Source organism: Aotus nancymaae, unplaced genomic scaffold (genome assembly GCF_030222135.1).
Source record: "Aotus nancymaae isolate 86718 unplaced genomic scaffold, 86718_ANA_hifiasm-v0.15.2.pri h1tg000048l, whole genome shotgun sequence".
NCBI lineage: Eukaryota > Metazoa > Chordata > Mammalia > Primates > Aotidae > Aotus > Aotus nancymaae.
In genome coordinates, this window is record NW_026988462.1 from 2,160,930 (window position 1) to 2,187,198 (window position 26,269).

At 41.7% G+C, this 26,269-nt stretch overlaps 1 protein-coding gene and 1 long non-coding RNA gene across 30 annotated transcripts in view; one reads left to right on the plus strand and one right to left on the minus strand.

The window, feature by feature from the left end:
• Nucleotides 1–26,269, plus strand: part of DOCK9 (dedicator of cytokinesis 9) — a 303,837-nt gene that overhangs the window by 250,969 nt on the left and 26,599 nt on the right. For 15 of the 29 annotated variants that reach the window (XM_064362199.1, XM_064362204.1, XM_064362196.1 and 12 more), the window contains 8 exons: nt 5,206–5,321; nt 10,892–11,029; nt 11,144–11,326; nt 13,568–13,681; nt 13,801–14,016; nt 16,738–16,795; nt 17,651–17,719; nt 19,091–19,197. In XM_064362199.1, coding sequence (XP_064218269.1) covers nt 5,206–5,321; nt 10,892–11,029; nt 11,144–11,326; nt 13,568–13,681; nt 13,801–14,016; nt 16,738–16,795; nt 17,651–17,719; nt 19,091–19,197 — 1,001 coding nt within the window. The remainder of the gene's footprint in view (nt 1–5,205; nt 5,322–10,891; nt 11,030–11,143; nt 11,327–13,567; nt 13,682–13,800; nt 14,017–16,737; nt 16,796–17,650; nt 17,720–19,090; nt 19,198–26,269) is intronic. The other 14 variants (XM_064362208.1, XM_064362212.1, XM_064362214.1 and 11 more) reach the window with 1 other exon arrangement.
• Nucleotides 8,106–10,587, minus strand: LOC105721569 (uncharacterized). Its single transcript, XR_001108366.2, has 3 exons — nt 10,528–10,587; nt 9,608–9,685; nt 8,106–8,357 (listed from the first exon to the last, which is right to left on the minus strand). It is a non-coding gene; the product is annotated as an uncharacterized LOC105721569 (long non-coding RNA).

Here is a 26,269-nt window from a genome sequence, read left to right on the forward strand (position 1 = left end):
AGTTGGGGTCGTTTCTCAGGTGTATGGAAAGTAAACTTTAGAACACTTAGGCATTGACATATTTAGTGTAATTTGTGCTCATTGTGTATCAGTGGAAGAGATTTGTGTCAAATGAAAAATTGAGAGTCATAGCACAAAACCACAGTGATAGCATAAAACCACAAAGAAGGGACTGTTTACTGTACATACATGAACATGTATATGTGTGTGTGTATACATGTACATGCTTATAAACCACATTATGAGGTGAAAACTAAGTGACACGTGTTTGCAAATAAGTGGTACATTTGCAAAATATATATAAAATAACACTATGTTTACTTTGATGTCATGTGTTGTTCTTGGAATACATCAAGTTCATTTGCATAATTCATATTTCCCACTGGTGTGATGTGGGGAACGCCAGCCAAGAGGTAGCAGCATGTCAAGAAAATCTGGATTTCATATGATTCCATCTAATAGGCAGTTAAAGATTACTGGGTCAAGTTGCAGATACTATTTCAGATCAGAATCAGAAAGCATTTTCTAACTGAACTGCCCTTGAGTGGCACGTGCTGAGCTGCCTGTGAAGCTCACGTGGACACTTGCAGCTGGAGGTGTGAAAACAGACTGGAGGAGGCCCAGCTGGGGTATTGTCCAGGTCACTTTAAGCATGCCATGAGGAGTTGATGGCGTGGCTGCCAGGCCCCGTTTAACTCTGAAGCATCTTTGATGTCTATGAAACACAAGCAAGAAAATGAATATAGACAATCATTACATTCCTTTACTGTATATAATATTGAATTAATATGAAAAATACAAAGAATGTAGACATCTCTGAGTTAAAATATTTTTCAAAAGTTTTAAAGCATGCATAATATATCTTTAAAATTGGGTAAAATGTGCTTGGATGCTTTAAACATATATTCAAAATAGTAAATAAATGTTTGTGGCCAGGCACAGTGGATCACACCTGTAATCCCAGCATTTTGGGAGGCCGAGGCAGGTAGATCACTTAAAGTTAGGAGTTGTAAACCAGCCTGGCCAACATGGTGAAACCTCATCTCTACTAAAAACAAAAAAAATTACAATAATATAAAAATTATCTGGGCATGATGGTACACACCTGTAATTCCAGCTAATCGGGAGGCTGAGGCAGGAGAATTGCTTGAACCTAGGAGGTGAAGGTTGCAGTGAGCCGAGATTACGCCACTGCACTCCAGCCTGGGTAACAGAGAGACTTCGATTCGAAAAAAGTTTTTTTATAAACAAAACACTTATTTCCTTGATTTTGATCTGTGTTTCCTTGATTCTTGTGCATTTTTTAGTATTTCCAAAGTTGGGTATATCTTACATTACATTGGATATGGTAGTCTGTCATTGATTGGTGTTCCTTGCAATTGATGGGGTCTCAGAGTTGAGAAGGTCTGCTACAGTGTACGTTTAAAGTCAGTCATTTGTAATATCCTTGCAGAGGACTTTAAGATGTGTGGTATGTTTAAACCAAGTATTTTCACTTGGGCCCTTTATTTCATATGAGGTCCCATTTTCAGATGCAGCTCAACATTAGGTTTAAAAAGGCCACAGGGAAGAGAAAGCTGATGGTATGACACCTGCCTCCTGAAGTATAAACCCTCAGATTAGAGCCCGTGTCTCCACACAGCATTCTGAGCATATTTGTTTTCTTCATCTGTGGATCAAAGAACAGATATCAAATGACATAAATTTTGCCTTGGGCTGCTACTATTCTGTTCTCCACTCTTTGCCAGTCTGTGAGGAAAACTTTTTAACAGCAAAAATGGGATGGAAATGAATAATAGATTGTATAGATGTTGATCAGTTTGATATTTTGCAAAAATGTTTGTACTCAGTAAAACCATATGCCATGAGTTAGTATATATCTAGACTAGGTCTTCTACATTTGGAGAGTTCTTTCAGCAAGAAAATTCCTTGTCATTTGGTATTTATATTTTCTCTTAAAACTTACTATGTTTCTGGATTCACATTATGGACTAGAGAGGGTAAAAGTCAAAATAAAAACAAGAATTTTGGTTGCATAAAGAGTGAAGGCAGCTATCAACATGGAAGTGCCCCCCGTAGGAATATGTCTCTGACCTACTCTTCTATCCCAATGTCCTCTGGCATTCAGAAAAGGTGTGTGGCCTCAGGCTTCCATCCTACCCACCACATTACCTCTGATGTCATGGTGGTGAGGAAGGAGGAAGTTCACTGATGTGACACCATTATCCAGTTGAACTATGCAGGTAACGTGAGTTTGTAAAACAGGATTAGGTTCAGTGTAGACAAATTTAATCCGTGGCCCCTGAGTATTTAAAATATTTGGGGACTTTAGAATAAGTGTTGTCAGAATGACAATAGAATGAAAATTGTATCAATTTGAGCAGTTAATCCGAAGGACTGTAAAGCAGCCCAGGGCATGTGTGCCAGAGATGGCACATTCCTACAGAAGTCCTGCAGCTCTGGCCAGAAGAGCCAGGTGGAGGGAATCAGTGCAGACCCGCAGGCACCACGACCCCCTAGTGGAAATCTGTGTGGTTCACATCACAGGCCTTACTTGCCTGGGTCAAAAGCTTCTTAATCAGCTTTCAAAACATTGCCAACCCGTAATTTAAGAAATATCTCTGTCTCTTCTTGGATTTACTAGCTCAGCTTCATTTTCCTGCGTTGGTCTATACCATGATGACTTGATTAAAGTCTTCCTCCTGCACAGCTCTGTTCCAGGCCTTGAGACATACGGTCTCCAGTGTCTGTGACTGGGACAGCCTCTGTATGCTGCCAGTTATTTTTAGGGATTTAAAAAAATAGCACTAGCTCAGGAATCCTGCTGATTTTTTAGATGAAACAGTTGAAGGAAAAGCAAAGCATAACAAAATGTTGGCTAAAAGGACCATTTCTTTTAGATGGCTGTATGACTCAGGCAAGCATAACAATTTTTGTATGAATCTGACTCTGAAGGAGAGTAGATAGATGGTGTAATAACATTTCCCAGTACCATGTTTCCATATGTGTATACATAATTATATAATAACTCAATTAGCATAGTCTATTGGTGATATGTTTTAAAACAGCATCTGGCCAAATTCTAATTTTTAATTGTTTCAGGCTTTCAGCTGGGAGTAGTTAAATTCTATGGGCATTCTTCAGGCGATCTCATTGGTAATGATCACCTAGATGCACTTCACCTGTAGGTGATCTAGACAGAGAGAAGGACAGTTCTGCAAAGAGAAAGAAATTAAAATAAAGCCAGTTCCTTGTTAAAATTGAATCTAGATGAAAACTCATTCAAGGCAAATGGCAGCTGCCAGGAAAGGATCCCTTGGACCTGTGTGATCATTTTGGTTGGTCTGATAACAGGTGTTGTATTTTTTGTGTGTGCCTTCTTACCACAGTATGTGATCACTTTAACAGTAATCATTGACCTGTTTGTTTTCCTTTCATTGTCTCTGTATCTTACCAAACAAACCTCTCTGAATAAAATCGTGCCTTGGCTTACCATCATGGCAGTACAAGTAATATTAGTACCTCAACATATCCACCTTTCTTTTCTCTGGGAGATTTTGTACCCAAAAAGCAAAAATGAAATGGAACTAGCATGGTGCCAGATGTATGGCCGATCCTCCCTAAACCTAGAGAGATGCTGGCTGTGCTGCAGAGTGGGAGTGATGTGCTCCACAAACAGATCTCAGCCCCACCTTTGTGAAAGCAGAGCAGCATTGGATAAAAGCACACAACAGCATTTTTATCCTATTTTAAAAATCACTTCTGTAGCTTGAAAGAGCTCTTTTGTAGCCTTTTAAAAAACACTATAATTCTGACATTTAAGTCAGAATGATGTCATGCTAGTGACTTGATTTTCTCCCAATAACATGTACTATGATACAGTGACCTGGATAAGGAATTTGGAGTGTAGATTCTGGTTTTTTCCCATGACTGGTCTCGAGAAAATTTCCTAGGTTTTCTGTACTTCATTTTCCTGATCTATGAACAAAATGTCCTCCTCTCTGGAGTACTAGGAAAATTACTTCAGTAATAAGCGTTGCTTTATTTTTGCTCCTTGGAGAAAGACATTACATGGCGTTTTATTATATTGCCATCTTCCCTTGTAATCTAGATCAGTACTGTAACATCTTTGCATCCCTATATGTACTTCTGCTAATGCATACCATTTCATAATTTAATATCTCAAATTGTATGTCAAAATTGCATTTATATCAGTACTAAATTGATTTTGCCGCTTATAGAAGATTTCCATTTCCATTTAAATTATGTGTGGTTAAGCTAAATTTAAATGACAGATTCTTCAAGTCCTTTTCTTTTTCTGAACATTTCTTTCAGACATGTTGGCTTTTATGCTTTTTCTTAAAGCGAGTAGAGTACTATGCCCTGCACAGTCAACTCTTGATTATCATTCATGAGCCTTGCTGATAACATAGCACCTGATGTTATTGACTTAACACCTTCATAGCACTCACTGTGTGCCAGGTGCTGTTCTAAGAGCTTCACAAATATTAAAAAATTTAATCCTCACCACAATCCTTTGAGGCAGACACTGTTTTGTCCCCATTCTACAGATGAGGAAACTGAGGTTATAAAGAGGCCAAATAACTTGCCAAGGCCACACAGCAGGTGAGTGGCAGAGCAGGACTCGGTGAGCAACAGCCTGATCTCAGGCTCATTTTCCTAACCTGTGTTGTGCTGCAGCCTCCATCTACATGGGGAGCTTTGGAAATCTTAGCCTCCACCAGCACTCCTGCCAGACAGCAGAATTGGTTGACGCCTGCCTTGGTCCAAGTCCTGTCTCCACTGTTTACTACCTCTGTGACTTTAGACAAGTTGTTTAGCCTTTCTGTGCTTTCTTTTCCTTCTCTGTACCAACAGTTCAACAATGTTCATACTTCATAGGGCTGTCGAGGGATTAAATGAGAGAATATGTGTAGAGTTCATAGAATCCTGGCTGGCACGCAGAAGGTGCATCATCAATGTTTGCTGTAGTTATTGCCCTTTCAGAATGGGAAAAAGTTATAATTGAATGGAAATATTGTTACTACTGTCTCCCTTCCTTCCCCCACCAAAAAAAGGCAAACAGGGAGACAAGGTCCCAAAGTGGGCACCCTGGTAAATAATCAAAAGTTGACTGTGTGACCCCATCCCGCCAGCCTTGCCTTCTGAACACTGGGCAGTAATCTTGTGCTGTAATTCATGCAGGCTATGGCCACTCGGACGCAGATGTTCTGCACCAGTCATTACTTGAAGCCAACATTGCTACTGAGGTTTGCCTGACGGCTCTGGACACACTCTCTCTATTTACATTGGCGTTTAAGGTTTGTATCAATCAGCTGTCGGTGGCCCGAGTTCTGCCTTTCACATTCATTCTGCTGGGTAAGCTCAACCAGCACACACCTACTGTGTTGCATTTTTACATCAGCAATTGTTTTTGTCCCTGTAAGGAAACCATTAATCTTTAAATTCCTTTAATGAAATCATTCCACAGTGAATGGCTTGAATGCCCTGAAATAAAATGTAACTGGTCAGTGTGTGCTGTGGGCTTGGGCATGGTGGAAACAGCATCTCTGAAGGCGGTTAACTCTTGGCTCGAACCTTGAGGATGACGAATATAGGCAACTACTCAGGCATTTCTGCCTTGAATATCTTTAAATATATCCAGATGTTTTTGCATTTAAATTAAATTTTTATATAGAAAGGAGCAATAAATACAAACATGTTCATCTTTTCAGTTTTTTATCTGTTACTAAATTAAATGATAAAAACATTTTGGAGATAGAAAATGAAAGGTTTTTTTTTGGCCTTATTTTTAAGTTTTAGCAAATATTCAGATAAGTGGAGATGGACTCTTCAGCTACTCTCCTGTTTTGAGGAACCTAATACTTCTCATTCTTGCTAAATGATTACTTCCATTTCTATCATAGAAAGGAGAAATTGAATGAGTGTTTACATGCCATAAATATTGCAGCAATTTGTTTATTTGCAAGGGTATTCGGGAAATAGAACCAAAGTCATTCTCTGCTTTACTTGTTTCCACTACTCAGAAAGCATATTCCTTTTGGGAAGAGTAATGATAGTTTTCCTGACACCCTGTCACTTTATTATTATATACCTTACTCTCCTTAGCCGCCACCCCACTATTGTCCCCATGAAACCCATTACTAGGAGCCCAGTTGAGAGATTAGAAATGAGTTTGCACAGAATGAGCTCAGGGGTAGGAAGGCCTTGGTACCCGGAGCCTCTACTACGGAGGCTCTCAGAGTGTGGTCTCCAGGCCAGCAGCAGCTGCAGCCCGGGAGCATGTGAGAAATGGAAATCCTCGGGCCACCACCCAGACCCACTGAATCAGAAACTCTGGCTGTGAGACCTGAACGTTACACTGGCTCTACTAGAAACAGGAAAAAGGTTTCAGAACCTCTATTTTCTTTTGGGTATTTTTAGTTAAAAATTCTTAGCAAAAAGGCAGGGAAGGTTTTAAAAGTGAATATCTGGTTATGCACACCTGTGTCAGTCTCAAACGTGAACCGTTAAGTTCAGAACAGCAGTGGTAACACCTTCCCCTCTCTGCTGGCGAATAAGCAGGAAATACTGGAGCTGCGGAGCGGCATCATGGGGTGAGCTACGGGCACACAGGGCACTAGTGCAGTCTGAGTGGCACCTGTGAGAACAGCCTGCAGTTCTAACTCAGCCCCCTTCAGGTTGCCTGCTTAATAGTAAAGAAGAGGCCGGGCGCGGTGGCTCAAGCCTGTAATCCCAGCACTTTGGGAGGCCGAGGCGGGTGGATCACGAGGTCGAGAGATCGAGACCATCCTGGTCAACATTGTGAAACCCCATCTCTACTAATACAAAAAAATTAGCTGGGCACGGTGGCACGTGCCTGTAATCCCAGCTACTCAGGAGGCTGAGGCAGGAGAATTGCCTGAACCCAGGAGGCGGAGGTTGCGGTGAGCCGAGATCGCGCCATTGCACTCCAGCCTGGGTAACAAGAGCGAGACTCCGTCTCAAAAAAAAAAAAAAAAAAAAAAAATAGTAAAGAAGAGTATTTGTCACTATTCCTGGATCTCTAAATATCTGGCCTCCAATCTGGGAATGGGAACGCAGTAGGAGCTCAAATGTGAACTCCAGGTTAACAGTCAGCACTTTCCCCTGTGTGTGCTCCTCTCTGGTCCTATGGCAAAGGGTCTGATCCCTGAGACACCCAGGGAAGGTTGAGCTTTTAGAGCTAAGGAGATCTCTGTCCAGGGTTATATGCCTGCATGCAAAAAATGTTTCCTGTTTACAGCTCAACACCTCCCACTGGGAGGTAGGCAAATGTATGGTGCACTCTATGGCATTACTGGATGTTGGGCCATGTGCTAAGACAGGCTTCCCTGGCTTAGACTCACAGATATGAGAGGCCCATTGGCACCACAGCCACTGGGATCTTTCTCTGCAAATATTTACTCGGCTGAGGCATCAGTTGGAACACATCAGAAGAGTTATAACAGTGAGTGAGCTAACATAATTCAAGAAAGTCATCTTCAGCAGGTATAGCTGTGTGGTTACTGACTCTTAATTGGCCACATCTAATAAATTGCCAGCGACAATCAATTTCTTAATAAGATAAAATGTTTGAAAGATTTAATCCCAGAATTCTGGTTATTATTATTACATTAGCCTCCTGCTGTGTATTGAGTGCCTCTGTGCTTCAGGCATTAATCTTCACAACAGCTCTGCCTGGTAGATCGAATTATCCCACATTTTACAGATGAGGAAATCGTGGCTGGGAGAGGCTAGGAAATTTGCCCAAGATCACTACACAACTGGCCTGTCCAAAGGTCTTGTTCTCCACTAAGTCATATGTGTGTGAGTGTGTATGAGAGAGAAAGATGAGGTGAGTTGAGTAAAGATCCAAGGTATTTGAATGATCTCTTACACAGACAGAAGAAGAAAATTACCAAACACTTATCAGGTGACAGATATTTACAAATCTGCGTATGTTCACACATGTTATCTCAGTACATAAAAGGGTTTGTTTTGTAAACAGGTTGTTACATGCAGGAAAATATGGTTTTTCTGATGTCTGTTATTAACATGATCCCAAACCAATACTGGCCTTCAAGTAGTTTACAATATTTTTAATGTGCTCACAGATTTAATCTGGAAATGTATTTTTAGCAGTTCCATTTAGTGCCTCTTCTTGATTTGAACTGCACAGTGAGAAGTAACAGATAATCAGCAACAATACGAACCAAGACAGGAGGAGCACATGGGCAGTCGGAGGCTTGCAAAGCAGCCTGTGATCTGCTTTGCACAGCCGTGAAGCTGGTCTGCCAGCACATGAGGCTTAGGTCATCTTAGTGATTGGCAAACATCTGAAACAGAAATGGCTCTTCTCCAAACTGACTTGTTAAAGTTATTTTTAAATCAATGTATATATAATGATAAATGCTGTCTGACTGAGAAGAGTTTGCTATCTTAAATTAACTTTGTTCCAGATACCTCATTCGGACACCCGTTTGTTTGGACAGAGGTTTGTTTTCCTCTGTGTTCCTGGATCTTTTAAAATTACTGATACTGAGCATTCATTTTCTGAAAGGCCCGTCTTCTGGATTAAGTGCCATAAGAGACCATGTTACAACTGTCAAACCTGAATCCAAGACAGAATTCCTAGATAAGCAGTCTCCACTTTATTGCTAGAAATAAGCCCTGCCTTTATATTATTCTAATGTGTCATTTAATTTCCTAAGTGAAAATTTCCCATCTTCAGCAAGAGTCTATAGGGATAAAAAGATAGAAATAAGATACCCTGTATTGTTATCTGTGGTTATTTCTGAGTGGAACAGTTAAGGGTGATTTTTGTTTTGCTTTTTTGCCCCCTGTGGGCCTTTCTGAATGTTCAAAGATGTGTTCGTATTTAATGTATGTGACCTTCTAATTAATGAGAACGCAGCAGGGAGACACAGAGACAGAGGGAAAAAAAATGATTGGAAAATAAAGGCAAGTAGTTAGGAAACTAGGGTGTGTCTAGGACAAAAGGTCCTTTACCCATTTAAATGGTGGTTATTTACATATTTTTAAAAATAAGTTATATTGTAAACATTTGAGGTTTACAACAGGTTATGGGATATATAATGTAAATGAGTTTTAACTCCATTCTTGCAAACAAGTTTTGAAATCAGAGCTAAAGAGGACTAAAACCTGACCATAGAGAGAGAAAGGTGGAGAAATTTGACTAAAGTAGAGAAACATTAGAAACACAGGCCAGTTCAGAGAGCAGAGCTTGGGAAGCTTGGCAATTTTTGTAGAAACCATATCTCCTGGATAGCCCTGGCAAAGAGTGCTAAGAAAATGAAGTCTCACCTCCAGATTCACATAAATCTTAATCTAGTCATAATTAGGAATATAAATGCTGGAGAAAAGCAAGGCTTTTCAAACTACGGCTCCTAAGAAAATGGTGTTCATAGATAAAACTTGTAAGCATTTCTGGAAACATTGGAAATCTGTTTCCTTGTGTGTGTGAATAGCTGCTCATGGTTGAGAATTAGATTATACTCATTTAATTAGTCCCATTTTCTGTTCATTAAATTGCTCCCCTTTCACATGGTGGAATTCAATATGGTACCTTAGTATTTCATAATAGAAAGATCACTGGGAATTCCAGGTGTTCTGCCAGCTGTGATATAGCCATAATTCACTGGACCTAAAAACACAAAAACTCCTTGAGGAGAAATATCCCTTCAACAACAAGACAAGGTAAATCTTGCTCTGAAACTATGACTGCAACCATAATTTGCTATGTAGAAAAATTATTTGGACATAAATTACCCCTGTTCATTTGGCCAAATTGTAAGATTGGTTTGAGATACTGGCCTCTTGACATTTTTTAAATTGAAGTCGCATCTGCCTGCTTGTGCAGAATGCATACACATATCCTTCCCCCCACAGAGCTTTGTTCAGACAGTTTGTCCATATTGAAAGGTGGTACTCTTCAGTGTCGTGCACATTTAGACACAAAGCTCTTACTGGCTGCTTGCTGGGTCACACCTCTAGCTACTGTGTATATTCTGCAGTTGATGGGAGTTTCAGCCAACCAGGCTTCCAAGTGTTTAATTTGTGTGAATTTTCTACTGACATGAGGAAATCTTGAATGACTAGAAGCAAATTATAGTCTTCTTATTTTCTTTGATAAGTAAAATCTACAAAATGTTAAAACCCTGCGAGCTACCACCTATTGAGCTAGACCAAAGTATGTATAAGATGGTTTCTACACTTGACCTCATGTCTTCACAGTTGCTGTTCAAGGTCAATTTTAGGGTCATCATTTTACAGATGAGGATGCTGAGACTCAGTTTACCTGTGCAAATTCATGCCCATGATAAGTGGTACCTGACTGAAGCCTGTACATTTTCCACTTTACCAAACTCTCTTATTATTCATAGCTTAGCATGGTGCCTTAGGAGCCTGGGGAGGTAACCTTATTTTTGAGGCCCTGTTTCATATACCTTACTTGAGTATTTTTTCCCATCTGTAATTAATGGATACCTGTGATGGCACTTCTCTGTTGAAATTAAGATGTCACAAATGACACCTCTGTATCAGTTGCTGGTAGACAGTAAAAATGAGTAAATATTAATAAATAGAAGCCCTGTCAGTACTAAGCAAGTATTCCTTTCAACTGGATTACAGTTTGCTGGGAGGTTTATCCCCAAAATATAAATGTATTGATAGATTTGTTTGTTCTACAAAAAAATTCTGTACTTTCCTAGAGGATTCAAGGCAGAGTTTATTTAAAGTATAAGTTGTCTTAATACTTAGAATATTTAATCCTTGAGCCTGAAATTGTGTGAAACCTACTTAGAGGTGTCTGGTGTGTTTTACTAACAAAGCCATCAATGTGTGTTTTAAGAACCAGCTCCTGGCTGACCATGGACATAATCCTCTCATGAAAAAAGTTTTTGATGTCTACCTGTGTTTTCTTCAAAAACATCAGTCTGAAACAGCTTTAAAAAATGTCTTCACTGCCTTAAGATCCTTAATTTATAAGGTAAGTTGTTTCATGGGTATGTTAGATGTTTTGGCTCCTCCTCCCAGAATTGAAGGGTACATTACCGAGCACTGATTCTTCTGTGCTTTATCTGTTTCCTCTCATCCTGTCTAGTTTCCCTCAACATTCTATGAAGGGAGAGCAGACATGTGTGCGGCTCTGTGTTACGAGATTCTCAAGTGCTGTAACTCCAAGCTGAGCTCCATCAGGACCGAGGCCTCCCAGCTGCTCTACTTCCTGATGAGGAACAACTTCGATTACACTGGAAAGAAGTCCTTTGTCCGGACACATTTGCAAGTGCGTGTGGTTTATCTTTCCAGTACAGATTTACTCTGTGAAATCCTGCTGTATCAGGAAAACTTTGAGTATCACATTGACCAATTTACCTTGTCATAAAGATACTGCAAGATCTGGAAAACTGGAAGCCACATTTTCTGGCTTGGTTTATTTCATGCTCCATTACTTATAAGACCTGGGCCCCAGATGCATTTCTGTTGGAAAATTGACATTTAAATATTGAGTCAATATTGTACTGATTAAAATTCTGTTGAATCAAGAAGTGTTAGAACCTATGTGAGGATGCTTAATAGTAAACATTTTAGGTAAGAAACAAAAAGCCCAACCAAAGTGGTTCTTTTCTGTCTTCCATCTATTGACACATCTGCTATCTCTCCAGAGTTAAAGCATCCTAAATTCTCTACTCTAAGAGCCAGCCAAGATAATGATACAACTTGTGTATTTTTGTAAACTCAGTTTTTCTACAAATACATGGTAGGTGTCCCTTTTCCATCTCTACATTTAACCCTTTATATATATATATATATATATATATATATAGTCTGCATAGGACTCATGGATACGACCATGAACAAAATAACCCTCTCCCCACCCTCATGGAATGTAGTCTAATGGAGGTCACAGACAAGCCCTGGAACTCTCAGAGTGCAAGTATGGCCACTGCTATTATAGAGGAACTTGAGTGCATCAGGAGGGGCACCTGGAGGATGAGAAGGATGCGTAGGGGCTGGTGATTGAAGAGCAGTGAGCATGTTCCAGGCCACAGTGAACCACTGGGCAGCACCCATATGGGGAACTAGAGATGTTCCTTACTGTGGAGTTTAGAATATGGGTGAGAAGGAGTTGAGGAGGACCCATGGTTGCATATTCAAATCATTGCATATTTGGACAGATCTTCTGAACTTCTAGCTGAGGTCTAGACTACCCTCGACCCATAATCAACACTGTTGATTATGGGTCGAGGGTAGTCTAGACCTCAGCTAGGACGACCATTGTCAAAGCTAAATCAGAGAGGATGATATCCTAGACCAGTAATGGTGAGGTAAGAAGGAAGAGGAGATTGAGTTGACAACATTTGGTGACCAGTTGTACCTGGGTGTGGTGAAGGAAAAGGAAAAATAAAGACGGCCTCCATGCTTTAGCTGGAGCAACTGGATTAAGTCAGTGCTATTCATAGAGCCAGAAAAAGACAGAGCCCCCCGTTGCACAGTTAATATATCCATGTTCTGATAAAGTAGCACAAAGGGCAGTCTACCCATTGCATATTTAATACATATAACTTCAGACTGAAAACTGGGAAGTAAATCATATCTCCCTCTTGGTTAGAGAAGATAATAGGTAAGTGACTATCCAAGTGGGTGGGCTTATCTCATTGTCCTTCTCCCTTTGCTCTCCTGATTAGCATTTTGCTTTGCAAATGATATATGTTTAGGGATAGCAAAATCACTTTCTGGAATTATTATTGTTATTTTTTTTTTGAGACTCACACTCTTTTTTTTTTTTTTTGAGACGGAGTTTCGCTCTTGTTACCCAGGCTGGAGTGCAATGGCGCGATCTCAGCTCACTGCAACCTCCGCCTCCTGGGTTCAGGCAATTCTCCTGCCTCAGCCTCCTGAGTAGCTGGGATTACAGGCATGCGCCACTATGCCCAGCTAATTTTTTGTATTTTTAGTAGAGACGGGGTTTCACCATGTTGACCAGGATGGTCTCGATCTCTTGACCTCGTGATCCACCCGCCTCGGCCTCCCAAAGTGCTGGGATTACAGGCTTGAGCCACTGGAGACTCACACTCTTGCCAGGACTAGGGTGCAGTGGCGCAATCTCAGCTCACTGCAACCTCCACCTCCCAGGTTCAAGCGATTCTCCTGCGTCTACCTCCAGAGTAGCTGGAATTACAGGTGCCCACCACCACGCCCAGCTAATTTTTTGTACTTTTAGTAGAGACGGGGTTTCACTATCTTGGCCAGGCTGGTCTTGAATGCCTGACCTTGTAATCCACCCACCTCAGCCTCCCAAAGTGCTGGGATTACAGGCGTGAGCCACCGTGCCTGGCTGGAATTATTCTTAAAGGGGAAGAAAATGCCTCAGATATTGTTTCCTACACTGGAGCAATCCCTGCTCAAAGCACCTCCCCTCCCCCACCATTTTACCCTGTCCTCAGGAATATCCTAACTTGGAGAAGCCCAACCTGGGCAGTCATTTGAAGGTAAATTGATTCGCTCACGTTTGTGTTTCCCTAAGGTCATCATATCTGTCAGCCAGCTGATAGCAGATGTTGTTGGCATTGGGGGAACCAGATTCCAGCAGTCCCTGTCCATCATCAACAACTGTGCCAACAGTGACCGGCTCATCAAGGTGGGTGGCCTGACCCGTGTTAGTTCTACCCCAAGACTCTTCCTCAGCACTGAGGTGCATGTGGACAGGCAGAAAACAGAGGAAACCCCGTGTCCTTTCTTCTTCCACCCTTGTTTTAGCACACCAGCTTCTCCTCTGATGTGAAGGACTTGACCAAAAGGATACGCACGGTGCTAATGGCCACTGCCCAGATGAAGGAGCACGAGAATGACCCGGAGATGCTGGTGGACCTCCAGTACAGCCTGGCCAAATCCTACGCTAGCACGCCCGAGCTCAGGAAGACGTGGCTCGACAGCATGGCCAGGATCCACGTCAAGAACGGCGATCTCTCGGAGGTAGCCCTGCGAGCGCTTGATTGGGTTTCTAAAAACACCAGTGAGGCGCCATCCACTAAAAGATGCCAGTGTTGAGAAAAATCATCCCACTAATAAAAAACCAATTAAAACTATGCAAAACTTAAAACAGTATGAGGCTCAGGGTGACTTCATAGTGAGCTGAGCATTTTAACGATTTAAAACCAATTGTAAGGGGTTATTTTTGTCACCCAAGAGCATTGTTTAAATACTTAAACATACTCATACAGCTTCCTGCTAATTAAAATACACATCAGTACTTCTCTGTAGTTCTGAAATTCAGCTGTTTTATGATAAAATGAATTCCTCCTGTTATTAAGGTAATGACAGGCATTGCTTTCTCCTCCGTGAGGTGGTCCATTTCCTTTGGTGGATGCGGTAGGTATTCGAGCATCCCCCTCCATGCAGAGCTGATGTTTCAATATGTAGACTGCATGGCTGGGAGTTGGGTGTGTGGGCTTCAGTACGAGTAATATTGGACTTTGAATATTAACTATGTGACATTGAGCCAGCTTTTTTAACTCATCTATTGCTCAATGACATCATCTCTAAAATGGGGAATTAAGGAAAACAATTGGCTGCAAGGCAGTCTGTGCTCTCAGGAGAACTCATTCAGTGTCTGAGCCTGAGATGTTTAGGTATGATCAACAGTATTACTATAGCAAGCAAATTCTGACTTTTAAACTTTTATAACTGTTAGAATTAGTAAATTTTATATTCTGAGTCTGAAAATTTTAACTATTTTTACATATTTATTTATTTTATTTTATTTTGAGACGGAGTTTCGCTCTTGTTACCCAGGCTGGAGTGCAATGGCACGATCTCGGCTCAACGCAACCTCTGCCGCCTGGGTTCAGGCAATTCTCCTGCCTCAGCCTCCTGAGTAGCTGGGATTACAGGCACGTACCACCATGCCCAGCTAATTTTTTGTATTTTTAGTAGAGACGGAGTTTCACCATGTTGACCAGGATGGTCTCGATCTCTTGACCTCGTGATCCACCCACCTTGGCCTCCCAAAGTACTGGGATTACAGGCATATTTTTACATATTTATTTTTCAAGGAGTTCAATATGCTAAAAAGTACATATAACTTTACAGTTTTGTTTGACCATGAATTTAATGTAAACCATACATTGGCCATTATAAAAAGGAATAACTAACAGAAGTAATTTTTCTATCATTTTAATAATTTAATATTTTTTAATGACGTGTGGCACAGGTCTCTAAAAAAATAAAAATAAGAAAAGGAAGAACTCACTGAGCTTCAGCTGTTCCTCTGTGAATTAGTTTTACATGGCTGTCCTAACAAAGTACCCAGACCGGGTGGCTTCTCACAGAAATGTGTCCTCTCACAGTTCTGGAGGCAGGAAGTCCAGGATCACAGTGGAAGCAGGGTCACATCTCTGAATGTCCTTGGGGAGAACATGTTCCATGTCTGTCCCTGAGCTCCTCGTGTTGCCAGCAGTCCTTGATGTTCCTTGGCCTGTCGCCACATCCCTCCAGTCGCTGCCTCTGTGGTCACATGGCATCCTCCCCCATGTGTCTGTGTCCCTGTGTCTCTTCTCCTTCTGTGACACCAGTAATGTTGAATTTAGGGCCCACCGCATACCAGTATGACCTCATCTTAACTAATTACACCTACACAGAGCCTATTTCCAAATAACCTCACATTCTGAGGTCTCAGGGAGGACATGACCTTTCGGGGAACACTACCCAACCCAGTATACCCAGTGAATAAGGGATAAAAGCAGCTAATTTATAAGATTTCTTACTGCCCTTGCCGTGTTTTGTGTATGTGCTCGGTAACCCGTGATGTACTTTCCTGCCTGTTCTGTGCATGTGACTCTTCTGTGCACTGCAAGAGGGACACCCATGGGAGGCGTGAGCTCTGCCACTGAGAACTGGACAGGGCATAACTCCTCACTCCACCAGAGTTCTCTCTGCACACATCAGAGTGCATGCCACACTGCTAACACTGGTTTACACACATGCACACGGAGCAGCCTCTGGCTAGCTAGGGGTGAGGGTCTAGACGAGGGCACCACGTGGTGGCGCCCACCCCCCTGACAGGCTCAGAACCACATGCATTAGAACCTTGCAGTGGGTTCATTCCAACAGCTGTCTTTGATTTTTGTAACACCATGGAATTTGATGAAAAGAATTTTTTATTTTTATTTCAATTTAAGATATATATAATGTTACCTATTTAAGATTAAATTATAATGTTTATTTAGAATTTTTTATGTTTGGAAAAAAATTATAGTTTGCTCTCAATTTTTAAGTCAAGCAAAATATATATTAGCACCTGGAATCTGAGCCATTCTCTCAGAATCTAGGGAGGAGCACAGGTTTTCTTCAAAGTGTCCTCCTTTCACTTTGAGAGAAATGATGCAGAAATATTAGGTATAGTAAGAAAAAAATGCTGTTTTTATCTTTTACATGACAAATATAATAATTCTTTATAGAAACAAGCCTTAGCAAATTTACTGCCATTTATCTCAGCTCCAAATTAATGTCAAATTTTCAGCTTATGTAAGTGATTTCACTCTTTTCAAAAGGTAAGATATCAGCTGTAAGAAATACTAGCTGGTGCCTTGAGATCTAATGTAGAAGTACATACATTCATTAGACTTCTGTCTGTTTGGGAGCGTTGTGACATGCTGTTAGGGGTGATGATTCTGAGGCATGTGTCTTTTATTATAGGCAGCAATGTGCTATGTCCACGTAACAGCCCTGGTGGCAGAGTATCTCACACGGAAAGGTAAGGAATTATCCTGTTTTGTGAAATTAATTACTATAAAACCATACCAAACAGAAGACAAGTGAGAGCCATTCAGGAAGGCTGGAAGGTGGGGATTTGTGTGTTTGTGAAGTGGATTCATTGTTTTATCCCCTGGCGTGAGGTTTGCTTGATTTGGTGGGCACAGCAGAAATGCCAGGATTAGATGGAAAAGTAGATGGCATGTTGTCATGTAACTTCCTCTGATAGCTTCACTCTGCAAAAACTAGTTAATGAGCTTAGCATCTGGCCAAATCTAGAGCTAAATAGATATTATTTTCCCTTAAGATGGTTCCCACTGGGACGATTAAGCAATCAGAAAGTTGTAACAGAAGATTATGAGACAGCATTTCTGCACTGAAGCCCAGCTGGCTTTGCTGTCTGAGAAGGCGGCCTTGCTGGTGGAAACCTCGTCTCCCAGCGGAAGGAGAGGGGGCAAGGAGTTGTGCTTCATTTGTGTGCTCTGCATTTGTTCCCAGACGAGCAGGCCATGAATTCTTTCACAGGTTCCCTTTGGTTAAACAGCAGGTGCTTATTTCCATTTCAAAATCAGCACAGCCCCAAACAGTGACGTTGATTTTTAGAATACTGAGGTTCTTAGAAAAGCTGGTAGTCTTCGTAAGTTACATGGGAGAACAGCAGCACCAGATCTGGGCTAATGAGGAAGAGATGTAGATGCCGAGGCCACAAGCTGTATATTTCTGGTGCAGCTGGCTTTTCGGAATGAAACAGCCGAGCCCAAAACAGAAAAATTGTAAAAGGGCTCCATGTTCATTTAATACTAGTACTATTTCCTGTTGAGACCTTTTATCAGGTGATGCATTTCCTCATGTTTAGAAGCAGTCCAGTGGGAGCCGCCCCTTCTCCCCCACAGCCATAGCGCCTGCCTGAGGAGGAGCCGGGGAGGTGAGCCTGAGGGTCAGCCCAGCCCCCGGGGACCCCCTGCCCTGGTCATCTGCCCTCCTGTGGTGCGGGATTTGCCCTTTCAACTTTGCATGGACAGACTTCACTCTCCTTCCCTCCTACTCTTTGGCTCTCTGGTTGGCTGGTGGTCTATTCCTGTGGGCATGAGAGGATAGCACTTTGGCCACCATTTTATTCTATTGGCGCCGTGTTATGTGGTTAAATGTACTATGTAGCCTAAAACATGGGTGGTTGGTTTTTTAATTTTGTATGTTGTTACATTAGTGTATCCTCAAGCTCCTAGAGTAATGCTTTTCATGGGGGCCTCGTGTTTCCATATCACAAAATAAAAACAAAGCTAAACTGGGATAGTGGCAGAGATGCTAGATAATCCTTGAATGGTGTGGAAACCTGGGGTCATGTGCAGCAGAAAAATCTCTGACTTTAGGATCTACGTTTTCAAGGCTTGATTTCAAAATACCTGTGTTCCTCTTTCTCCCTAAATGCAGAAGTCTCAATTCAAGTTTTTACTTCTGTTTTATTTTATTGTGAACAGTTATCTCAAAATAGAGTAGTGGAACGTCTCATGCCCTTCTTCACTTGATCATTTTGCATAGCTGACATGGTCCAACTGACTTAGAGTTATTTTCCAGTGACTCTAAGATGAGGAAAGGTTCCCAAATGGGCTGTCATTGCTTAAGGAATCTATCCTTATCCCAGACATTGATCCTACCTCTAAGCTAACACCATTCCCCTTGGAGAAATCGGAGTAACCAGGCGTCCATGTGCTGTTGATGCAGGCAGCCACTCACCCCAGGGCCACTGGAGTGGAACCCAGCTAAGGCAGCCCCTCTGCTCACCACGATGGCCACAGAGCTACACCTGGGTTGTGTGGGGAAGCTCTCATCTGAGAGATGTGTTCTCCCCGCAGCCAGAGTGGGTGAGATGACAGCTTGAAGAAAACAGAGTTATTTTTGAGTCATACATTTCTCTTATATTGGCTTTGACTTCATTTTTCTTAGTATCTCAGCATGAGTCATCCTACCAAGTCAAATTTTCACTTGTTATTTCACTATTAATTTGATTTAATACCTATGTCTCAGTTTATTTCGAGATTGCATACATTTTAATAAAGGTAGATTAAAAAGGGATAAGGAAAAGAACGTGAAGGAGGTGAGGATTCACTACGGGGAAGTGAACGAAGAAAAGTGCACAGTAGCCCCAGGTGCCCCCGTGAATGCTGGCCAGGTGCCTAAGAGATTTCAAAATCCATTATTTCATTCAACACAGAAACACACAGGGGGTGAAGAACCCTCAGGGTTCACCCACGTTCAGGTTCCTAACTCTGGCTCTCCCTGCTCTCTCTCTTCCCAGGCATGTTTAGACAAGGATGCACTGCCTTCAGGGTCATTACCCCAAACATCGAGGAGGAGGCCTCCATGATGGAAGACGTGGGGATGCAGGATGTTCATTTCAACGAGGTACGTGCTTGAACTCACATGGGCTTTCAGGTACTGGGGTATCTGGGAGCCTGCTGTTTGCAGTGCCAGTGCATCCGACCAGGACTTTTTCCTCCCTGTAGCTACTGCTTATACACATGCTCTCACTGAGATGATTCTCCAGACAACTGATGCAGAGCAGCAAGAGCTTCTGCCATTCTCCCTTTCTAGGAGTACCTCCTTTTCTTTGGAAAGAGGTCGTGAGGGGCTAGATTGTAGTGAAGTGAGGCTCAGCACTTGAGGACTTCTAGTAAAAGTTCCAATATATTGGTCATAAAGTTTCTCATTGTTTATAGCAGTTAATTTTTCTAGCTCATGAGTTTTCTTGGTTCTAATCCGACTTTTAAGTTAATGTCTCCAGCATCAGTCATCTCCTCAGGGCCAAACTCAAAGGCATGAGAGGCCAGACTTGGGTCCTGGTCACAGCAGCCCCTATCTAGGGCCTCGGTCCCTGCCTCACCTCCGCTGTGGCCCAGGTCCTATGGGCCCTTAGGAAACAGGGCCACCCTGTCTCCTCCCCACACACAAAGACCAGCAAGTTTGACAGTAGATCACCATAGCAATTTCTGCAAATTCTAATTTCTTGCTAAAACAGGATAGCCTTGCAGCCACTTATCTGTAACTGGAGAGTTTTGAAATAAAACTAGATATTTGAATAAATGCCAGTTTTCTGCTGGCATTCACTCTGTTTCCTTTTCTGTGCCTGTCTGCCTGAAGGGTTCTTTCTGTATACCTGCCTTCCCTCAGCCCAGGGCAGAATGAAACAGTTGAGGGAAAGCTTTTTAATCCTGCCCATGTTTTAAGGAAAATGAAGTTGCCCAATTTCTCCCATGTAGTGGAAGGGCAAGTAGAGAAAGGAGACAGTCTCTTCTGCCTCTCCTGCACCTGCTTTATCCTGGCTTCCAGGACCATAGCGGTGTGGCATACGGTTGAGACTGGGGCTTTTAACCATTCTCATGCCAGGGAGATAGGACCTTGAACACGCATCCTCATGACGTGAGCTAGGTCATAAGTCAGTGGTTCTCAAAGTGTGGTCCTGGAACCTTTCAGCGAGTCTTTGAGACTGGCACTCTTGCTACTGAATGTCTTTGAGGCTGGGTTTTCTTTGTATTCACGACCCAGACAACCTGTCCAACAGGCTGGGTGCAGAAGGGATGCACGTTCAGGCTTCTCCTACAGGGTTAGACAGTAAAGAGTGTTGTCAAATGTAAAATAGTACTACTCTTGACTCTGTTTTTACTTTGGAAAAATATTTTTTATTGAAAAATGCTATTTAAAAAATATGTAATAGGTTTATTGTTTTCCCTAAATTAATAAGTAAATCGGGCCAGGCGCGGTGGCTCACGCCTGTAATCCCAGCACTTTGGGAGGCCAAGGCGAGTGGATCACGAAGTCAAGAGATCGAGACCAACCTGGTCAACATGGTGAAACCCCGTCTCTACTAAAAATACAAAAAATTAGCTGGGCATGGTGGCGCGTGCCTGTAATCCCAGCTACTCAGGAGGCTGAGGCAGGAGAATTGCCTGAACCCAGGAGGCGGAGGTTGCGGTGAGCCAAGATCGTGCCATCGCACTCTAGCCTGGGTAACAAGAGCGAAACTCCGTCTCAAAAAAAAAAAAAAAGTAAATCTTATTAAATCTTTCTCAGTTTTCATAGCTAGTATTGTAAATATTGAGAGAACATTCATATAAACTTTGGAGTCCTCAATAATTTTTAAAATCTATGAAGGGGTCTTGAGCTCAAAAAGTTTAAGAACCACTGTTGTAAATGGTCTAGTCTCAAATGGCCCTCAAAATTAAAAACTAAGCATGAATTAAAAGGGTAACATATTGAGTGTACTTCATGTTTAAATATTAAGATAATTTTAACCCCAATAAAGTTTTCTAAGTATCCTACAAAGAAAGAAATAGATGGGTTATTACATGGTATTAACAGTTCTAGTTTCTGCACCTTGAAGGGCCTGGGTGTTTGGTCTTTTTTTTTTTTTTTTTTTTTCTTTTTCATCTCAAATATGAAACCTGTTACTGAAGGATCAAGGCCCACATGTTCTTGGCTTTGAGATCCTCACTTCAGGCAAATTTGACTCAGTTTTTCTCCGAGGAGAGGGATGGCTGCATCGTCTCCTTGTAGAAACTGCCCTTACGCCTCTGCCACATCAGACCTCTGGAGTGTACCATTTTGTTTGGAATTAGATAAAGAAAGCAATGATGCCAGGAGCAATTAAAGACCAAAAAGTAGGCAGTTTTTAGTGACCTGTCCTGCAGAGCTGATAAAATGAAGCTTGCGTTTGCTCATCTGATTAATAGGCTGAGATAGTTATGATGTTAGAGCCTAATGAATTAGCCTGTGATATCAAGTGCAGACAGCCTTGGGGAAATTGTGAATGGTGCCCCCTCTAAGTAATAACTAAGCCTGTGACAAGGACCCCTTTGTCAGCTGTTTTCAGAAGATGGACTTGTCACCTTGTCCTCGAAGCATAAACTTAGTAAATCTTTAACAAGGTCCATAGTACATGACAACCCGTGGTGATTAGGATGGGACACAGCAGGGTTGTAAAGTTCTGAGCGAGCCCTGCACATCCAGATTGAAACTAACGGGAAGCGGAAAGACTAAGGCGTTCTAAAAGACAGGAAAGCAGAAGTTACCACGCACGCTTTTGTATTGGCTGCCAGGATGTTGCAAGAAAAAGAGAGAGGAAAATCTCTGCCAGAGAGGAAGGAAGTTTGGGAAAATCTCATGGGAAATAAGTGTATAGCACAGTTTAGTAAAAATCATTGCCCTTTTAATCTGCATTATTAGATATAATTAAATGCCTGTGATGTTCCCCTAAAGTGATTTTTAAGGGACACTACCTAAAAATACTCAATTCTCTTAGCAACAGGCCTCAGATGGGTTTTTATTGGCACCAATTCTACCTTCCCTGACTCTGATCCAAAGAGCAGACTCTTTTCCAGCTGCTTTTGATTAATAAAGCGAAACCTCCAATTCCTATTTAAAGTTGTTTCGCAATACTGAGCCTGTGTAGACTGAAGAATTCGGAGTTTCCTGTGGTGTCAAAATTCCCCACGGCCCATGTAGTTTTGAGATCCCTCCCGTGTTAACAAATGTAGTACCGAGATCCTGAAGGATGCAGGTAGCATAGTTGGGAGACTGAGGAAAGTCTAAGAAAGGGACTGTTTTTAAAAGTTCAGAGAGGGTTTAGGGAAGCCAAGAAGGAATGCTGCAGTACCCCCCGAAGTTAGCAGCAGCTGGGTGTCACCCCTTAACCTTAGGGATAAAGAGGGAAAAAGGAAGACATTCCATAGAGGACGGGCAGGACCTGTGAGCTTTAGTAAAGGACTAAACGCAGGGAGGGAAGGAGCAACTGCCCACCTCACTCTGCTTCTGCTCCCCAGCCTCCTGCTGGGGCCTGTCCTTGGCCAAACTGAACGGTGGTGGCGGCAGCTGGACAGGAAGTTACCATGCAGGAGTCCTGATGTGTCTGCTTCCCAGAGCAGAGCCAGGGAGAACAGGGCCCAGAGAAGTTCCGGGGGTAAAGTGGAAAGTACAGGTGATCCTCATTATGTACCTATCTGCTGAAATTTCTTTGTAGCCCCCAAATCAGTACTCCATGGTGCTTCTGTGGTCATTCACGGATATGTACAGAGCATCAGAAGACTGCCACTCAACAGTGCTTCCAGCTGAGGCTGAACCAGGCAACACTCTGCTTCTTGTCGCAGCTCTCATCCCTTTATCAGAGGCATTTGAACCACAGTGACTCCATCTTGAGTGAGGGCTGGGCAAATGAGCCTGGGACTTGCTGAGCATCTTTTCCAGAAAGTCAGGCATTCCTAGCCTCTAGAGGTTTACACTTAAGGAAACAAATTAATAATGTTTACTAGACAGACCCAGACTTGGGAGTGTCCAGATATCCCAATATCTGGAGAAGAAAGGCATTCCTAATTTTGTTTTAAAGATAATAATACCGATTTTTGCAAAATATAGTAATTAAGAAAATTCTTTATCACAAATCCTTGTAGCAGAGCACATCTCCCCATATACATGAGCATCGTACCTAGGGTGGACGCGTTCTTCCTCTTACTTCAGGAACACCCTTCTCTGTCTGTGGAGTAGCTATACTTTGACCACTTCACTTTCTTAGTAAACTTGCTTTTACTTCACACTGTGGGCTTGCCCTGAATTCTTTCTTACACGAGATCCAAGTACCCTCTCTCGGGGTCTGGATCGGGACCCCTTTCCTGTCACACCATGAACAGGCCTCCTTTCGGTGGTGTACTTAGTGCCATGTTGTTCACATTTGTGTGGATTTCGTTGGTGGTTTGCTGTTTAAAATGGCTCCAGTGCAGTGCATAAGTGCAGTCTGTGGTTCCTAAGCGTAAGAACACGGCCATGTGCCACATGTGAGCACTTTGTTCAGGTGTGAGTTCTAGTGCTGTTGGCTATACAGTTAATGTTAATGAATCAACAACGTATATTTAGTTAGGTGTTTTTAAACAAAACACATAAAGCAAGTGTAGGTATTGATTGGTTAATGAAAATGTTACAACCAGAGGCTCCCAGGAACTGAACTTTGCATTTTCCCTCGGAATCGGGCAAGTATTCACTAATTCACAGTGACTTTATAGAACATAACTACCTCGGATGGTGAGAACCGACTATATCTAGCACACAAACTGTTGTTTTACAGAACAACAGGTTTCACCGTTGCACAATTGCCGCTCAATGTAATAAACATTATATGAACTTAACTGGGCCAGTCTCTGGCTTCTATTAGTCAAAATTGTTTCTGTTCAGGAAGAGCTGCCAGTAAGAAACATAAAGTGTTTACATCCATAGACCATCCCAGGAGATAGAGATATCAACAGAACCTATTCAGGGATTACTGTACGTCTCATCTAGTGTGGCAGTTAACCCTGTAGAGCCAGCTCACCTCCACTTTACCCTTGACTGACAGTGTTCCATGTGGCACGTCCTCACTGTTACAGCAGTTCTCCACAGTAGTGGCAGTGAGTAGGGAACTCAGCCAGTGGAGCTGGGGTAGCTGTTCTGCCTTTGCCTGATGCCTGCACATACTGCCCTGCTCCATTTTGCAAGTATGGACTGGGCTTCCTTGGCGCTGAGCTGGGGGCTGGAGGTCTGAGGGTGAGCAAGCCGAGGTCCCTGCCATAGCACACTACACTCCTGCTGCTGCTTCCTGCCCTTGGAGGAGAAACACCTCAACCACAGTCTGAACTGGAAGTTGTCTGAGTTCTTTGTAACCTGGAAATTTCTAGATTGACATATGTTGATACATTCCATAGACTAGCCGTGTGCCATGTTGCTAGCTCAGGGATGTGTATGTGAAAGTCCCTGCCTCAGAGTTTCACCCAGTGCAAGAGTCCTCAGGCTTTCAGGTGCTTAGGAATTACTTGGATCCCTGCTACAAATATAGATACCCATCCTTACCCCCCAAACCCAGATTCAGTTGGGTGGGTGTGGGGCCCAGGAATCTGTATTTTAATAAGCATCCAAGGTGATTATTCTGATGTAAATGGTCCTCAGCTACACCTTGAGAAATGATGATATAGTAGAAATGTGTATTATGCTGTGATAGTACACCTTTGCCTAAGCCAGGTCACGTGTCTGCAGTTATTCCCAAATGGTAGATAACAGGGATGGTATATAGCTTCATAGGTAAGGTTAGGTAAATTAAGCAATCCTAAAATAGATCAAATGGTGTCTCAATGAAAAAATATTTAAATAATCCTTCACAAACATAGGCTCATGCAGGCATTTTCATGCACACATGCATATACACACACACACACACACACACACACACACACACACACACACGACGTTAATGTGCTGTTTCCAGGGAAAGATGCTCAGTGCCTTCAATTGCATCACTGTGGCACACTAAAAATGGGCCTGGCTAATTACATTTTTAAAAACTTCCTTGATGGCTTATGAACTTGGTATGCTAAGTTCTTTTTAAGTCTGGGCTAATATTTTATTATATTCGCTTATATATTATAAAATATTAGCCTAGACTTAAATATTATAAAATATTTTATAATATTAAAAATATGAATATATTACAAAATATTTTCCCCAAACCAGTTTTTACTTGCAGTTGTTTGTGTATGTCAACAATATGGGAAAAAAATACCTTGGAATTTAAATTTTAAGCCTAGTGGTGAAGCCATCAGGCACTCCATATGACTGCCCTCTAAGGTGATCACTCTCTGACCACTGTCAGGATTCATTCTGGTTTCCAGATGCAATGATTGCAAAGAATTTAAAGTAAATTAATAACTAGAATTTCTCCTGATAATGTTCTTCATATATGCTCCAATGTTTAGTTATTGTGTCTTGGTCTTTGTGACTGTATAATTTTATATTGATGTATGGGCTCTCAAACTTAACTGGCAGTCATTACCAGTTATTTCTAATCAAAGAATTGTTACTTGATGCACAATTAGTCAAAATCGTTTCTATTCAGGAACAGCACAAGCTGTAAAGGATTAGGTATAGAGTTGACATTAGCTTGAATAATTTAGCTTACTAAATTAGGATTTAATGTTGAGTAATCCACACTCTACTTTTATGAGAGATGGACTTTTTTTAAATATAAAAGTCATTTTTAGTTTGTTATTGGGTAAAAGCTGTGCTAACTCTGCTTTTTATAGTATATAATACCACTTATTTACAATAATAAGTGATATTTGGACTGCTAAACTATAGAATTTGGATGGCTTTTGAATCAGAAAAGAAGGTAAAAGAATGTTCAGTAGAATATAAAAGTTAATGATGTATTATTTCCTAATTCTTGATAACCATCAAATTGTGAGGCTTATTTCATAATTACTTACTAAGCTCTATTCACTTTATCAAACTTTCCTATTTCCCAACCATTTTGGAGACTCTCCCTTGTTGAAGTCCATCTTTTCTTTTTACCAAATATAACAGGTTCTCCCATAATGAACTCAATTATCTATATCATATTATATATATATATATATATATATATATATATCTCATATATCAATACTCATATGCTACTTAAATTCAG